Genomic DNA, 15,659 nt, shown 5'->3' with positions numbered 1-15,659 from the left:
GATTATCCAAATTATGACATGAGATCCTCCAAGATTGCTTCCAACTCATCCTTCCGGAACGGAAGACTCAGCAACTCTGTTCCAAGGGCGTCTGTGATACTCTTGATGATCTGGTGGTCGTGGAATCTACTCTTTGTCAGTAACAGGTCGATATAAGAAACCAAGAAAGAGGGTACTTACTCCTTCAGCAGAGTCCGGAAAGCCATCTCGGAACTGCAGATAAACTCCTCCACCGCCTTGTTGTACACCATCCGGTATTCCACGCCTGTGGGTTCATCACCGCCATCGCCCTCTTCTTCCATGGCAATGAGAACCTCGCCCACGAGCAAGCGGAATAGGTTCTTTGCATTCTCGGGCAAACTGCGCAAGACGAACGCGACACCCTCGCGGCCATTAACACGATGGGCATTGCGACCGAGTAGCTCATGAACCTCGTCAACAACGTCGAGCTCAGCAGTGTACGCTGCAAATGTTGTGCAATCATGGAACACCAGGTTGAGCGCAGAGCGCACGCCGATATCCCAAAGCAACGCGAAGTCGGGCGTGTCAGCAGAGCAGATCAAACGTATTCGCGGATGTGCGGCGAGCTGTGCAAGGGCAGTTTGAGAAGCGGGCTTACGCAGTGGTGCTGCGTCTATTGAGTTGACGATGAGTGTGAGTGTCATCGATGAGTTGGCGAGGTGAGAAAGGACCGCCTGGACCATGACGGAGGGCTGGGCAAGTGGGATGCGCTGAGAAGGGTCGATAGCAGTGCCGACAGTGCTAAGGATCTCGCGCATTGTCGTGGTTGGGGCGTAACCGTTGATTATGACAATCTTGTCTCCCTTGTCCCGCCTGCTTCGAGCATGGAGATGCCCTGCAAGCTTGTGTAATAACCGCCGCTTCGAGCCATAACCGTAGAGACACAAATTGAAGCCCTGAGATAGCTCAAATGACCATTGTGGAAAGGATTCCGCATGTAGACTCTCCAAGTACTCGATATCGGCTTCATGGTGGTCTTTGTTCTCCCTAATTATGGTAAAGTACTCGTCGTGGGTGAGCAAAGAGAGTGATCCGAGGGTATTGTTCGACGTCTTTGGCCTTCCGGGCTTGTTGTGGGCAAAGTATAGTTCGTGAGGAGGCAAGTCTCGAGGCGGGCTTGGAGATCTGGTCTTCTTGGGTCGCCCCCTTGGCTTTGGGGTCCTCTTTGATGGTGTCGCAGCTTCGTCTATGGCCGATGCGTCTGCGGAAATCGAAATGCCATCCTCGCCCTCTTCCTCGTCCTCGCTCGAATCGTAGATATGCCTCGTGAGTCCTTCGTCTTCCTCATCCGTGAGGTTGTCGCCCACCACATGTTCTATGAAGGCCCTTGCGCTCTTCTTCCTTGCGGATCGATCTGCCGCCCGAGGGGTGGCAGCACTCAAAGAAAAGACCGCAGATTTGGTAGGGGTTTGGAAAAGGGCGGTGCGGCTCGCTTTCGGCGTGGGCGTTTCTCCATTCACAGCCTTCTTCGGGGGTCGACCTCGACGTCGGGGAGTGGGTTTAGGGGTCTCGTCATCGTCGGTCTTTAATAATTCAGTGCTCGCAATTGCAGGGCTTCCAGTTCCATTCGCAGTGAAGACCTCGACTTGACTGTCAGAATCATCGTTGGCCACCGGGGAGTATCGAGCTGAGCTTCGTATACGCTTCGAGGGCGTCGTTTCGAGGTCTGATTCTGGGATTGCATCGAGTTCCTGGTGGCTTCGTTTTCGGAGAGATCGTGGTGCTTCTGCCGGGGGTTGGCCTGGCTCGAGGACAGCCTTCTTCCGTGGCATGATGGAGATTTATGTAGAAGCAAGATCAACCCGTATCCCTACAGCGACTGATTTGCCTTATTCAAAGGTGAACAGGGGTGACGAAGGAGATGCAATGACCAGTCGCGTTTGAGTAACGCGTTCCTTGCTAAATTGGTTGTGGCGCTCTGTGGCGCAGACAATGTGGCGCGAGCTTGCAACTTCCTCTCAACCACCATTCACTTCACTCACAACATCACGTTCATCAACCTTCGAAACTGTATCACGATGAACTTGAATCTCTCGGCATCATTAAACATTACGAGGCTCTTCTTCAAGCCGAGTCTTTGTCTCCCCCATCACACCGTATCCACCTTCAATGACCTGCCAATCCCTTTGGAGAAGGGACTGCAGAAGGATGGCCGAAAGGTAGAGATCAAGGCGGTCGTCCTTGACAAAGACGATTGTTTTGCCTACCCTGATAGCATTGAAGTCTACGGTCCCTATCAGGTGAATTACCATTGACCTCGGGAGAGACACATGGAGTCATTTGCTAAGGTTGCGACAGACTCACTTTGAGAAACTGAGGCAAGCATACCCCGGTCGGAAGCTGCTCGTGGTCTCAAATACCGCCGGCGCAACTTCTTGGGATAACAATATGAAGCTAGCCTCCGAGGTGGAGAGGAACACAGGCGTTCCAGTGCTTCCTCACGCAGTCAAGAAGCCAGGGTGTGGGGAGGAGATCATGGAATACTTCCAAAAGCATCCAGAAACGGGCGTTACTGACCCTGCGCACATTGCATTCGTCGGCGACAGGCTCACTACGGATATGATGCTCGCGAATATGACTGGGGGCTGGGGGTTCTGGGTGAGAGACGGGGTGATCCCTTTGGAGAAGAAAAGCATTGTGGGTTGAACATGAATAGCCTCAAATGGTAAACAATAACTAACTGAGAACAGTTCTCAAGGGCTGAGCGACACTTATCATCGTTTCTCCTTTCTCGGGGGGTTCAGGCGCCTGAGCCTCGCAGCATATTCGAAGAATAACTGTCGTCTGATATTGTTGCTATTGTCACCGTCAACCGGCCGCCAACAAAATCGGCCTCGATCAAGCAGCCTATTTCGGATTGCATGTCCCAAATAGGTGAATCACCAACAATACTTATTGTATTGTCTTCTATTCAGCGCCCTGGCCCTGCCCAATTCTCAACACAACAATGATCCAAAAGATCACGACAATACAAATGGGACTGAATCACCCATCTTGGGACATTTTGCAACACCACCCCAACCTATAAATCTTCCCTCTGATCCTCCCGTTTGTAATTTTATCTCGAGACTCAACCTCTTCCAAACAAGTTTGCAAACGCCGACTCCCTCGTAGCACTACTTGACCAGTCATCGATCGCAACTCTCTCCCTCTCTGATACCCACAACGACAAGCCTAGTGCTCTGCTTCTTCTGCGATTTTTTGCAAGATGGGCGGCAAGGTTTGGTCCACCGAAGAGGAGCGGGTTTTTTGGGAGATCGTTGTCCCCGTCTCGCCACACGCTGCTAACCCTGCCAAACGTCTTCTGACCTGGCCGCAATGTGCTGAACTCATGACGAGGGAGGTTGGGGCCAATGCCCGCCGCGAGTACACCAACACGATGCTCTGTACGTAGTAATGTCACATCTTCTCGGTTTGCGCTAACAGTCAAACAGATGAGCATCACTATCAGAACTTCAAGCCCGGCGCCAAGTCCCCCAAGGCCAACCCCTTCTTGGAGAAGCACCTGCGAGACATTGGTAAGTTTGCATTCGTTTGCTCCGTTTGCGATTTGGAAACTGACAGCGCAAACAGAGTGGTTCAAGGAGAACAAGACTTCGCCCCCTCCTGCTCCCGCTCAAGCTCCCACTTCGGACGACTCCTTGGCCTCTCTTCTGAACGAGATCAACAAGCCCAAGCCCAAGACGAAGCGTGGGCGCAAGGCCGCCCCGCCTGCTGAGGATGGCCCAACATTCACCCCTGCGGAGCTGTACAAGCTTGCCACTGGGCGCGATCTTGCAGATACGCCATCGTTCAGGCCCATCAACCAGAGCGGACGAAACAGTCTTGCCGGCCCTGCTGCCAACGCTACTGTCAACTCTTTTGCCAAGCCTGCTGTCGCTCGTGCTGCTAAGTCAGGGATTACCACAGATGCGACCCCCGCGGAGGTGTTCAAGTTTATCACTGGGCGCGAGCTTGGAGATGGTCTTTCGTCATTCACACCCATCAACCAGGGCGGACGAAACAGTCTTGCCAATCCTGTTGCCAACACTGCTACCACCCCTGCTCGTAACACTGTTGCCAACTCTTTTGTCAACCCCGCTGCCAGCACTGCTACCGACTCTTTTGCCAAACTTGCTATCGCCCCTGCTGCCAACTCCTTTGCCAACTCGTTCGCCAACCCTTTTGCTACCAATTCGGGTTCTGCGCCCGGCTCTCTTGCATCCACTGGCCAGCGAAAGCCCTCAAGGGCGATCCAGCGCCAGACCAAGGCTACTAAGCTTGCGCAGCCTGTTAGACAGCCAACTGCTTCGCAGGCGCCCGTCACCCAGCCCTCTTCTGGACCCAACGCTCTTCTCAGCCGCCAGCCTCAGTCTTTCGGGAGTGGCATTCGGGGCACGGCTACAGGAACTCACCAAGATGTTCGACGCACTCAGGGACTCACCGCGACCGCGACCACCCAGATTCAAGGTTCTTCTTCGTATGTCCCGTTCTACCAGAGCTACGCGACGACTTCTCAGCAGACCCCTACCCGAGCTTCCTACCAGACGTTCACTCAAGCCTCTCGCCAGTCTTCTGTCCAGCCTACTTTCCAGACGCCCGCCCCGGGCAAGGAGGAAGGGCCCCTTCGACTGCCCTCGATTCGCGAGATGTTCCCCTTCACATTCACGGGACCAGAGCAGGAGGCGTTTGCTCGCCGCGAGGCTGATGCCATGCTGCAGAACCGAAAGCGCAGCATCTCTGTCGGGGACGAGCAGATGCCTGCTCCCAAGCGACGACCTCTTCCTGATCGCCCCACCACGCGCCAGAACTAGACGAGCCACCGCCGTCTCATGAGCGCAACTGATTCAGCACCCGAGTCCAAAGATTTGTGGCACACGACGGGGATGACTTTATGACATTATGACAAAGAGATAATGAATATTTGCTAACGAGAGAGACTGCGGCGGACTACCAGGAACAGATATGTGATGGTTGTAAATCACAAGCATGGAAGGTCTTGCTGGACGAGACTTGGCCAGGCAATTGTGATGGGGGGTGAAGGATGGGGTTTACAAGGTTCACATTCATGGTTCCAGTTCTGTAACGATTTAGTTGATCCGCGCAGATACTCCGAGGTTAGCATTCAAAGTAGTTTTGGTCGACTTGAGGTCCTTGCTGTGGCATTATCGTGATGTGATATTACCTGTCTTGGTAGGTGGGGGGTTATCTACCCTTTGAGTTGAAGATTGAAGTTCAATAGAGCCCCGCGCCAAGGTCCGGAAAGGTGGGGCCGATATCATCCCGCCCCCGGAAAGCGGTGGCAACTGGCAAAAATCTTGCCTCCGAAAGATTTCCCCCAAGTCCATTCGGCCGTAGCTAAACCCGCGATAACCTCCACCATATCAACGCAGCCACGATGAACTTTCCCGGGACCGCTCCTCCGACTGCTGCTACCGCCGCTGCTGCGGGCGCGATGCCCACGCCCGGCGGACCTCAAGATCCCAACGTCAAAGCTGTACGTTTTTCCCTCCTCTCGGCATGTGGAGGGGCGCAAAGTCGGCTAACTTAAGAGAATTATAGGTCCAAGCTGCGATGGAGTCTTGCTATGGAAAGTCGGTCATGTCTGGAGTGATGGGTTTTGGCATGGGTGGTGTGTTTGGAATGTTTATGGCTTCTGTACGTCCTCAACTCTTTCATCCTTGAAGAATCACCGGCTAATTCACTCTCTTCCTAGATGTCCTACGATACACCCTACCACACGGCCGCCCCCGGCGCCCCGCAGACCACAATCAGCTCCCTCCCGCTAAAGGAGCAGCTCAGGATCGGCTTCAAGGATATGGGAACGCGGTCGTGGTCCATGGCCAAGAACTTTGGCAAGGTCGGAGCTCTGTACTCTGGCATCGAGTGTGGCGTCGAGGGTCTGCGCGCAAAGAACGACCTCACCAACAGCGTCGCCGCCGGATGTCTGACGGGCGGCGTCCTGGCCAAGAACGCTGGCCCTCAGGCTGCGGCTGGCGGGTGCTTGGCGTTTGCGGCGTTTAGTGCGGCTATTGATGCTTGGATGAGGTCGCCCGCCAAGGACGAGTAAAGGAAGATACGAAGCAACAAAAACGGTGGATTGTGTTGTACAGATATGAATGTTTTTAGTGGGAGTTTGGGGTTTACTTTATTAGAGCATAGGGCTGGCGTTGGGAGACGGACTTCTCTCTCCTCTTTGGATCTTTGGCCCCTGGCAGATGTGCCGATGGCGGAATAGACGATTGTACGTGTATCAACAGAGATGTGTAATACCGAAAACGCTTCATAGGGGAGCAGGTTTGCAAAGAAATAGTCTATGATCTGCATATTCTTCAACATGTGTCTATCTATAAACAGGCTCAATCAAACACAAGTCCCTTTTCCTTAACGCCACGCTTCGAATCATAACAAAGAGTCCATACTAATCCAACAGTCAAGTTCAGGAGGTTTGATAAACCTCAAAAGATCCAAACTCCCAATACGCATTCTTGAAAGCATCGGGGTTATTGGCAACGAGATCAGTACAGTTGCTCGGGCCTATAATCGTCAGTCTAGCTCTCTCCCAGTTGACCACATCCACTTACATCCCGATTCATCCCAGACGGCATACACCAGCTCGCCGCACAAGTCAATGTTTGCAACGATACTGTTGTTCTTAAAGTGAGAGCCAATGTTGCAGTCCGTGTTGGGAAAGTCGGCGAGGGCTGTTCCCCAGGTGCTCGGGTCGGGCTTCTTGCTCTTGATGTCGGAGGGGATAGAGTCTCTGGCGAACTGCCACATGCGAATACCCTCGTCTCGCCATTCCATAGCCATGATTCCTCCGCCATTGTTGTTGAAGCTTGTTCCGTAACCACCATCGTCGGACTTGACACCACAACCCGCATTGTCGTTCTTGCTGTGGTCGCAGTTCTTCTGCAACGCCTTGCCAGTAGCTTTCCGTCGCACATTCATGGAGCAGCCAGATGTAGTATGCAGTGTCATTTGGTTTCCGTCGGCAGCCTGGTTCGTAGCTTCCATAACATCGATCTCGCCATTGTCGGGCCAGTTGGAGTGGTCGGTGAGCCAGAGAGCGGGCCAGGTGCCGCAGCCGTAGGGGGTGTGCTTGACGTCAAAGATGAAGAGGCCGTCGTCATACGTCTTCTTGGATTCGACACGCACCGAGAAGCGACCCGTCGAAGCGTTGGGTTCGTCATTGGGACCGACGGATGTGTCGACTCGGAGGATGGCGGAGCTGGATGAGGCGTAGGTCAGGTTCTGTGAAAGTCAGTATCACGACAACTTTCAAGGTTCATAGAGGAGTTGTACAAGAGATGTTGCTTGTTCTTTGGGAACGTAGTGAACGAAGCCCCCGGCTAGAATTGTGTCAGTTGATGAACTCCGGAGTCAGAGCTGTACTTACTGGGGTCGTATCCAGTAAAGTAGTTGAAGTTGTCAAAGAAAGACTCTCCATCAACTGTGACAATTGTTAGATACAAGTTCTGATAAGCAAAGAATAATAACCAACTTGTATCCTTGAGGCTATATGACAGCGCTGTATAGTCTGGGTACTCATTCTTCTTCGCCTGTGTAACCGCAACTCCAATAATGATGGCGAGGATAACGAGAATAGCCACCACGACTCCCACCCATACTCGCTTCCTCCAGTATCGCGGGTTCCACCAGGGCATGCTTGGAGAAGCACGTCGGACATCCTGTCCCGGCCTGGAGAGCAGGATCTCGTCGTACGCCGGCGGCGTCTCTCCAGGTTTGACTTCAGGTATAAGTCGGGCCATTGCGTTGACTGTCAAGTATAATCGGGTGTGTAAAGGTGATGCTGAAGAAAGAATGCCGGAATCTCCGGGGTTGAATCACAGAATATAGTGGTTAAGAGAAACTACTGAAACACTTACGCCTCACTTGGTACACGCAATGCCCAAGGGTATGGAGCCATGATAAACACCACCACCGGCTTTAGACAGTCCGGAATGCCAACACTCAGTCCATCGATGTTTCTTCTCCTCCCCCCACATACCCGTATCCACACCCATGCTTTCTGGGTGGACACCGTAAAATCAAGGCTGTGCTCCGGTGAGGATACCCATGATGTGCTTAATCAGGGGGTTGCGAGGCCAACACGACGGCCCAAAAAAGGAATCGCATCAGTCAGACTGATTCCCATCAAATAGAATCGGTCTAAAAAGAAAATAGCCCCAGAATTAAGTTGCCGCAGGTTCCTTGCAAGGGAGGGAAGTAAGTGTCTTTGCTGTGGCTGGCTGCTTGGGTCGAGGAGACGCGTAATCTGGACCACGACCACGACTGAAACGATCAATCGATCCTCCCAGATCCCGAGCACAGCGTCACCCATTCCTGTCTCCACAGGGCAGCCAAACTCTTTTTGGTCTGTTGTCCGGAGATAAAGAAGAAAATGTAAAGTTTTCCCCTGGTTTATCATGTTCATCCCGTCGGTGATCCGGGACGAGGTCCACCGGACGCTAGAAAACTCACATATACGAGACCATGTGGTATGGTAACCCCGACGGTGTTATTGGTAAGCGAACAATGGTCTAGATAGGCGAGTCAACACAGAATTCTTTAAAAAGCAACCAGTACTCATGTTGCTGGAGGGTTCGCGTTGGGATGGGAGTGCTGCTCGGGCTTCAAGAAGAAGCCGAGCCGTCACCTATCGCTGCGGTGTGATGTGCTATCATTCAAAAGTCGCGATAAGACAAAACCATATATTACATGTCATTTGCCTGGAAGAGTCAACTCCTTGTGTGTCCGATATGAGTACGTTCTTAATCATGAGAAAGGACTCCTCGCAGCCAAATGCTGCGAGTGCCGTGGGCAAGTGATTTGAGTCAGGTACCAGAGACATTTCTGTCTTCCAACTGTAGCTTGCATCATCGCTAAAGCACCTTCTTCAACGCGATTAAACGTGTCTTGGCATGATTGATAAGTTACGGATTTAAGCGTCTATGAATAGAACACACGCCAAGGGTGGCATCATTTCAAGAATCCCAGGCATGGGCCCTTGACCCGGCAAGAAACATCAAGAATTGCAGATTGTACATTGTGAATAGAGCTACTTTGCATTTTTGGTAGAACAAGATAGGATAATTCCAGTATCATACAGGCCATGACCCAGAAACGTCCGACATGGCGATAACCTCACACTCCCGACTCTAAACAGTCAGAGTCCTCGAAATGGCAACAACAGCGCAAAGCCAAGCTCCAATATCCGTCGTCAGCATCCTCGTCATGTTGACGCTCAGCCACCTCCTCAACATGCCCACATTATCCGTCCCCTCCTCAGCGCATGTGTCGTCCATGAGATTCTTGAGCTTCCAGGCGACGGCGGGCACGTAGACGAGGTGTCCCAGCGCGAGAGCAGCCGTCCCCGCGTAAAACGCCGTCGACCCGCGGCTCCGCAGCAGAGGCCGCTCCAGCCACACGGCGGCGAGCGAGGTCCAGAAGGTGGTGCCGATGAGGGACACGACGGCCCACGGCCCGGACCCGAAGAAGCTCGTGATGTAGGTGGGAAGGATGGCGTCGGCTTGCTTGTGCTCCACGGGTGGGCGGGTGAAGATCTTGAGGAAGAAGTCTTGGTCCCAGGCGAACCAGAGGGAGCAGGTTGATGAGACGAGGGGCGTAACCAGGAGGAGGGTCCTGGGGTTGAAGAAGGCGCCGGAGGCCATGGTGGGCTTTTTGGGTGTTGGTTGAAGTCGAGATGTGGTGATGGCTTGAAGTACTGAGATTTGGTGTTGAGGTGTGATGAGGTGAGATTGAGGCGAATGCAAGATGCAATGCAATTAATTATCTTGTGCAGTTCTAGTCTTTAACTGTTATAAGCACCCAAGCCAAATCTGTTGGTAGTTCTTTCTCAATTGATCCTTCAAATCATCTGACTTGACTCGCGACGCGAAAACCCTCCGACTGCGTCGCTCTTCGCTCTTCATCCTCAACAGCTCCACACGGACGATCCCTCTCAGTCGCATTCCGGAGGTTTTAGACGTCACAAAGCCTCCGATGTTACAGGCATGTTGGTTCAAAACCTCCATTGACGATACAACTATTTTACAGACTATCACATGATCTCGAGTTTCATTCCGAGTTATTTTCTTCATCATTTAATTATTCGCGTGCCGGCATCGGAAGCCATTCCCAACTACCAGACATGAACTCTTTCGTCAACACGTTGACCACATTAGTCAATCTCAAGCCTCAAAGCGTCGTACTGCACATAAACAGAAGCCGGAAGCACAGCAGACTCATAGTCGGTAGCATTGTACGGCAGGCTCAGCACAATCTCGTTCTCGCCCTTGCTCAGGAGACCCGCGTCAAAGACAAACTTGTGTGCAATGTTGTAGCAGCTCACAGAAGAGCGCACAGCACACGAGCTGCTGTGGTGATACCTTGAACAAGTTAGCCCTGACATCTTCTAGAGGTGAAAGCACACTTACGGAATAACCCACGGCTCGAGATCCTTGCCGTTAATGTTGACTGTGTACTTGAGGTTCGAGTGAGGCTCCGAGGCGTTGTACACATCCGTATTTCCGGCGGCAGTCTTGGCTCCGGCAAGCTGAACTGTAAAGGTGGCCTGCTTCTTGCGCTTGACCTGGGATTCCTTGAGATCAAAAGCGATTGTCCAGTTGTTGACATCGCCGTTACCGACATAGGCCTCGGGACGCACGTAGTTTGCCCGTCCGCCAAACACGCTCCAGTGCACATAGTTGAGGTCCTTGCCTACATCACTCTCGCCGACCTTGAAGTGAACACCATCAGGGTAGTCCTTGGGGAAGTCGTACGCCGCCCAGTAGATGCGGTACTGCTCCGGCTGCAGCGGCTTGGATGTGTCTGGCTCAAAGCCGTGGCGGTACTCGCCCGAGGTCTTATCGGGGGTTCCAATGCGCCAAAGCTCCTTGCCCGAAGACTCTTCCTTCCAGGTGACCTTTGTCTTTTCAGTCTTGCCAGCCTTGATCTTGATCTTGTCCTTGGTGAACTGTCCAAAGATGCCATCAGCATAGACGGTCAGACGGTACGTGCCAGCCTTGACCATGGGAATGGTCGCTCTGCCGCTGTCGTCGAGATTCGCCCAGTACTGGTAGGCGTTGACATCAAATACATTGTCCTGGAAGTCGACGCCGCTCTGGGCGAGAACTGCGATGGGGTTCTTGGCTCCCTTGGGCAGATCGACCCTAACCTCAAAGGTGCCGCGGTTCTTGGACGGAACATAGTTGGGGACATGCTTGGCGATGGAGTCGTAAAAGTCGGCGCTCCACTCGGGATCCGCATACTGAGCGGCATCGGCCTGAGCAGTCAGGATATCCGTGTCAGCAGGGAAGCGGTTGAAATGGTAGTATTGCTATCCGCGGTTAGACATGTTCATCTCTCCTAACTCGGGGTATACTTACAGGTCCGAATGTGCGGTCAAAGCCATGGGTAATGTTGGGCTGTGGCTTCTTAGCTATCTGTCACAGAGTCAGGGTTATGGTTGCTTACAGTCTGGTCTCCATGGTGGTTGGAGCTAATGTAGTTGTAAAGGATACCATCCACAGTCAGATCCGAGTGAAGAGGTCCTCCAAAGTAGGTGTCCTTGGTGTTCATGACGAGCCAAGCACCGTAGGCATCTCCATCCTCGGTCTTGGAGCCATCGGCGAACCTTTTTAAATCAGCAACCGTTCTCAAAACCACATATGAGTACTTACAGTCCATAGGCGTTGATATCACGCCAGTTGTCCTGGAAGGTGTACTTCGTAAAGTAGTCCGCCTCCTGCTTGACATAGGCATCATCAGGCGTGTTGCCCATATACCACGTCGCATCCTGTACCACGACCTGCTTTGCCTGGGCCTCTTTTCCAGGGAGGGGCGCGTATTGCTTCTCGTTGGTCAAGAGGTGCGTCCACATCTCGCTGTTGGGCCGGAACATGGTGCGCAGCTCCTGCAGGTTGCGCAGGAATGGCTGCTCCTCGTTGTGGTAGGCCACTCTGCTAAAGGTGTGCAGGCCCGTCTCGCCGTCACGGAGGAACCAGTACTGCTCCAGAACCTGGCCCGTCTCGGTGAACGTGTCGGCCATCATGATGCCGCCGTAGTCCTTGCCGCTCGAATCCTTGCCCTTGAAGAGCTTGTACTTGGGCGTCATGGTGCCGGGAGTCCAGAATCCCTTGGGCGTGCAGTAGCAGTCGAGGTACGGGCCCTGACCGGTAGAGCCCGATCTCGTGCCCAGGAGGTTCGTTCCATCGAGGGTGAGCTTCACGATGGAGCCACCAGGCTTCTGGACGGCGGCATAGAGGCGGTCGTTGGAGATGACCAGCTCAGTGTCGGATTCGGTTGCCTTAAGAGCTGCAGCCACCCATTGAGGTGCCTGAAGCAGCAAGGCGGCGAGGGATACGCTGCGGAATTTCATAGCGACGGTGGGAGATGTGAGTGTGCTAGAAGCCCTAGCTCTTCACCAACAGCTTCACGAGCTTCATGTCCCTTTTATAAGCTTCTCAAGTCCCCCACAGCCAGCCCAACCCCCATTGTCATTTGGGGGATGAAGCTTCGAGTCAAGACCTGGCAAGGTGAGCTCGAGTTCCACCGAGCAGGCCCATGTTTCCCCATGGGGAGATGTCGATCGCCTCCTTTCAGGCTAAGGGGACGACCGGTTGGGGGAGGTTCCCCATCTTTGCATTCGGGGTTCGGGAGAAAGACTTAGCGAGAGGGGAACCCGGCTGTCAGGAGAAGCCTCTTAGCTCCGGCAAAGACCCTGTTGCGGAATGGCATGGCATGGTGAATAACATGATGATTCTTGTCCGAGTCCAGGGAATCGCCGGTCGTCGCCTTGGCCCCCCCGCAAGTCGGGGCCCCGAAACGGCCATAATTCCGAGGCTGGGGGAGGGGGACCCAAGAGGTTCAATTCCACGTATTGGAGATGGAGCTACTCAAAAGACTTCAACGTGCGTGACCACGTCGTCGTAGCTTTTCGGGGTAAAGTTCTCCAGGCATCCCTGTGTTGCTGGTCGAAATTGTAAAGCGGAAGGGAGCGGAAATTTGACACACCGACTTGGGCATGACACATCTATATGACTTTTACCTAAGTGCAAGGTCAAGTGAGATGAGTCTTTACTCTGCCTCGTCTTGCTCTAAGGTTGCGATTAGGTAGAAAAGCAATCGACGTTGATGATTATTTACGAGGACAGTCTAGGTGGAATCTGCACATAAAAGCGAGTTGGTCTCAAATATCTGCTCCTCACAGCAAAAGCTGTTGGAACACACCATCCATATTAATCATTGACGCCTGACCTGGGTCTAACTTTATACACCACACATAACCGTACAATCTGCTGCTTAATCTTCGTCGTCGTCGTCCACGCGTGGCCGCTTTGATTGCCTGCTGTCTTCATCCTGCAGACCGTAACCTCGCTTTGACGACGAGCCCTGATCCACCTCGGACAAGAACTTGTCCACATTAAAAGGGTCGCCGGCATCCTTCTCGAACTGTACTGGTCCCTCTCGCGCCTGGAGAGTGTGTGTTAGCATACGATTTGACCATTTGGAAAATGAAATACTGACCTCAACCTCGGCGGCACCCTTAAACGTTCCCTTGCCCAACGCCTCTCCAAATCGGCTTGCCTTTTGAATCTTGGCCATCTCCCTATCTCCTGCCTCGGCGTCGTCGTCATCCAGGTTGGCTCGTGGCCGGTAGATGCTGCTGATAGCGTCCTGCGCTGCGAAGAGTGGCTTGTCGTAGGGGTTGTCCTCGTTGATGCCGCTGTCAAATCCACTCGACTGGTTGAATAATCGCGAGTCGTACATGGTTTCCTTGGACTGCGTCGGCTTGGCCACACCCAGAGCAATCTTCTCCGAGATGTCTCTGCCTTGTTCGCGGGCCATGACCTGAGCTCGGCGCTCGGCACCCATGCGGTTCTGCCGTAGCTTTCGCTCCTCATCCCGCTGCTTCTCCTGTCGTGCCTTGATACGCTCTCTGACCTCTTCGTCCTCGCTATCGGATCGATCAGACTCTGAGTAGCTGTAACTTCGCGATCGTGACCTTGAATCTCTCGAGTCTCGGGAGTCGCGAGAATCTCTGCGTTTGCGGCCTGCGCCTGCACGCTCTGCCCTGGCCTTCTGGGCCAGCTCCCGTAGATTTTCTTCCTTCTGTGCCTTCTCCTTCTCCGCCAGTCGCTGCTGCATCATGGCGCGTTGCTGAACCTCGTCACGAGCATGACGTTCCGCCATCTTGATAGATTCAGCAAACTGGGCATGCTTGTCGCTGATGGCCACATCCTGCATTCCCCTTCCGTCTGCCGCCAACCGCTTGTCCAGTGGTACCGTAAAGCCCTTGGGGTTCTTCCAGTTTGAGACTGGAGGCGGAATCCTCCACATCTCTTGGTCTTCGGCTGTGAGCTTTCTAGGCGGCGAGTGCATAACTGGCGGAGGGGGTGAGGGTGGCCCTCGAGGAATCTTCTTGTGCTTGAACTTGGGGGGTTCCATGGGATCGCGTTGCCTCTCGACAATCTTCATGATGCGGTCCTGCTTCTTCGAGTTGTCGCCCATCTGGTTCGCCGGTGTGTATCGCACAAAAGTAGCATCCTTTCGCTGCCCGATATTCACATTCTTCGGTTTCTGCGCAGCCACCGCACCGCTAACCAACGCGGCCAGGGCATTCTTAGTCCTTTCCGTTGTTGCCTCGACAGACTCCTTGTCCGGTCGCGAAAGATCAATCTCGCCCGCGTCGGCGCGTTGCCGAAGAGGAATCAGCTCCTTGAATGATGTGTGAACTATGCGGGTTTCGCCGTGGCCCTGTCGCGCGATCGCGTCGTATTTGACCTTGCCCTCGGAGTCGACCTGGATCGCCAGCGCGTTGCTCGTCGTCGCGCCCTTCTTGCCCATGTCGAGCGGGTACTGGGCAATGGGGACCTCGGGGAAAGCGCCTCCATCGCCAAAGTCCTCCTGTGTGCGTGGTCGCCATCCTGATCGCTGTCCGTAGGCAGGAGGGCCGGATCGTTTGAGCACGAGCTGCGTCTCGTCGAGCTGTCCGGGGCCAACGATCCTCACGCCACGCTGCTGAGCTCGCACGGGAGCTTCCTCGTCCTCACCCGTATACTTGGGCTTGGGCAGCGCAGCCTGAAGCGACCCGGCGATCGACGTCATTTTGTTGTGTTGATGGGGATGGAGTGTTTAAATGTCTTTGAAGATCGCGGAAGCTCAAAGGTTCAGACCCACTTCTTTTCTGCCTCTGCTGCCCGCTCTCGAATCACACACACACACACCTCGCTTTCGCTTTCGCTTTCGCTTTCACGCGCTCTCTTCTCTCTCACTCACTCTCTCGCTCTCTCTCAATCGTCTCCAGATGGCTTCACTTGCGTCCGGAGATCTCTCTGGTCCTTGCACTCTAGCCTCAACTCCAGAGACCAACCCTTCTACTGTGGCGCCTGATGATCCCGCCATCACAATCCAATTCACCTCTGTACGAGAGCCACCGGAGATGCCCTTGTGGTTCAAAGTATGTTTCTTTGTAATTTTCAGATAACTATCCAGGTAGCTAACCAAACATTATCGTCGCAGATGTTTCGCAGCAAGACTACAATGACATCATGCATGAGCGAGACCGTCAGAGGCGCAAATTTCGCCTCAAACGATACTACTCTGAGTGCCAGATGCTCATTGTGACTATTCCAACAATGGCCCACGAGATTCTA

At 53.5% G+C, this 15,659-nt stretch overlaps 8 protein-coding genes across 8 annotated transcripts; 3 read left to right on the top strand and 5 right to left on the bottom strand.

Moving 5' to 3' along the window:
- Positions 1 to 11: 11 nt before the first annotated feature.
- On the bottom strand, positions 12 to 1,793 carry LRP88_06221 (origin recognition complex subunit 2; the record flags this gene model as incomplete). The annotated part of the gene is made up of 2 exons (XM_083242761.1): positions 12 to 126; positions 181 to 1,793. 2 exons carry the CDS (start codon positions 1,791 to 1,793, stop codon positions 12 to 14), a joined length of 1,728 nt encoding a protein of 575 aa, XP_083101697.1.
- A 246-nt stretch (positions 1,794 to 2,039) lies between these two features.
- LRP88_06220 (phosphatidylglycerophosphatase) lies at positions 2,040 to 2,798 on the top strand (the record flags this gene model as incomplete). Its single annotated transcript, XM_083242760.1, has 3 exons — positions 2,040 to 2,261; positions 2,320 to 2,658; positions 2,712 to 2,798. The coding sequence occupies 3 exons, from the start codon at positions 2,040 to 2,042 to the stop codon at positions 2,796 to 2,798; spliced, it is 648 nt and encodes a 215-aa protein (XP_083101696.1).
- A 431-nt stretch (positions 2,799 to 3,229) lies between these two features.
- Positions 3,230 to 4,814, top strand: LRP88_06219 (uncharacterized protein; the record flags this gene model as incomplete). Its single annotated transcript, XM_083242759.1, has 3 exons — positions 3,230 to 3,407; positions 3,456 to 3,539; positions 3,595 to 4,814. The coding sequence occupies 3 exons, from the start codon at positions 3,230 to 3,232 to the stop codon at positions 4,812 to 4,814; spliced, it is 1,482 nt and encodes a 493-aa protein (XP_083101695.1).
- A 584-nt stretch (positions 4,815 to 5,398) lies between these two features.
- On the top strand, positions 5,399 to 6,070 carry LRP88_06218 (translocation channel protein TIM22; the record flags this gene model as incomplete). The annotated part of the gene is made up of 3 exons (XM_083242758.1): positions 5,399 to 5,497; positions 5,563 to 5,658; positions 5,717 to 6,070. 3 exons carry the CDS (start codon positions 5,399 to 5,401, stop codon positions 6,068 to 6,070), a joined length of 549 nt encoding a protein of 182 aa, XP_083101694.1.
- A 369-nt stretch (positions 6,071 to 6,439) lies between these two features.
- Positions 6,440 to 7,772, bottom strand: LRP88_06217 (concanavalin A-like lectin/glucanase domain-containing protein; the record flags this gene model as incomplete). Its single annotated transcript, XM_083242757.1, has 5 exons — positions 6,440 to 6,537; positions 6,585 to 7,254; positions 7,306 to 7,352; positions 7,400 to 7,453; positions 7,505 to 7,772. The coding sequence occupies 5 exons, from the start codon at positions 7,770 to 7,772 to the stop codon at positions 6,440 to 6,442; spliced, it is 1,137 nt and encodes a 378-aa protein (XP_083101693.1).
- A 1,389-nt stretch (positions 7,773 to 9,161) lies between these two features.
- LRP88_06216 (uncharacterized protein) lies at positions 9,162 to 9,674 on the bottom strand (the record flags this gene model as incomplete). Its single annotated transcript, XM_083242756.1, has 1 exon — positions 9,162 to 9,674. The coding sequence occupies one exon, from the start codon at positions 9,672 to 9,674 to the stop codon at positions 9,162 to 9,164; it is 513 nt and encodes a 170-aa protein (XP_083101692.1).
- A 509-nt stretch (positions 9,675 to 10,183) lies between these two features.
- On the bottom strand, positions 10,184 to 12,382 carry LRP88_06215 (galactose mutarotase-like domain-containing protein; the record flags this gene model as incomplete). Its single annotated transcript, XM_083242755.1, has 5 exons — positions 10,184 to 10,391; positions 10,440 to 11,341; positions 11,391 to 11,429; positions 11,479 to 11,638; positions 11,730 to 12,382. 5 exons carry the CDS (start codon positions 12,380 to 12,382, stop codon positions 10,184 to 10,186), a joined length of 1,962 nt encoding a protein of 653 aa, XP_083101691.1.
- A 923-nt stretch (positions 12,383 to 13,305) lies between these two features.
- On the bottom strand, positions 13,306 to 15,111 carry LRP88_06214 (SKIP/SNW domain-containing protein; the record flags this gene model as incomplete). Its single annotated transcript, XM_083242754.1, has 4 exons — positions 13,306 to 13,476; positions 13,531 to 13,929; positions 13,979 to 14,017; positions 14,068 to 15,111. 4 exons carry the CDS (start codon positions 15,109 to 15,111, stop codon positions 13,306 to 13,308), a joined length of 1,653 nt encoding a protein of 550 aa, XP_083101690.1.
- Between the last annotated feature and the right edge of the window lie 548 nt (positions 15,112 to 15,659).

The sequence above is a fragment of the Fusarium phalaenopsidis genome (assembly GCF_050370095.1).
Source record: "Fusarium phalaenopsidis strain FUZ10S chromosome Unknown contig_32296, whole genome shotgun sequence".
In the NCBI taxonomy this organism is placed as follows: Eukaryota; Fungi; Ascomycota; class Sordariomycetes; order Hypocreales; family Nectriaceae; genus Fusarium; species Fusarium phalaenopsidis.
Note: the sequence above shows the minus strand (reverse complement) of the source record. Positions and strands in the feature narration are given on the sequence as shown.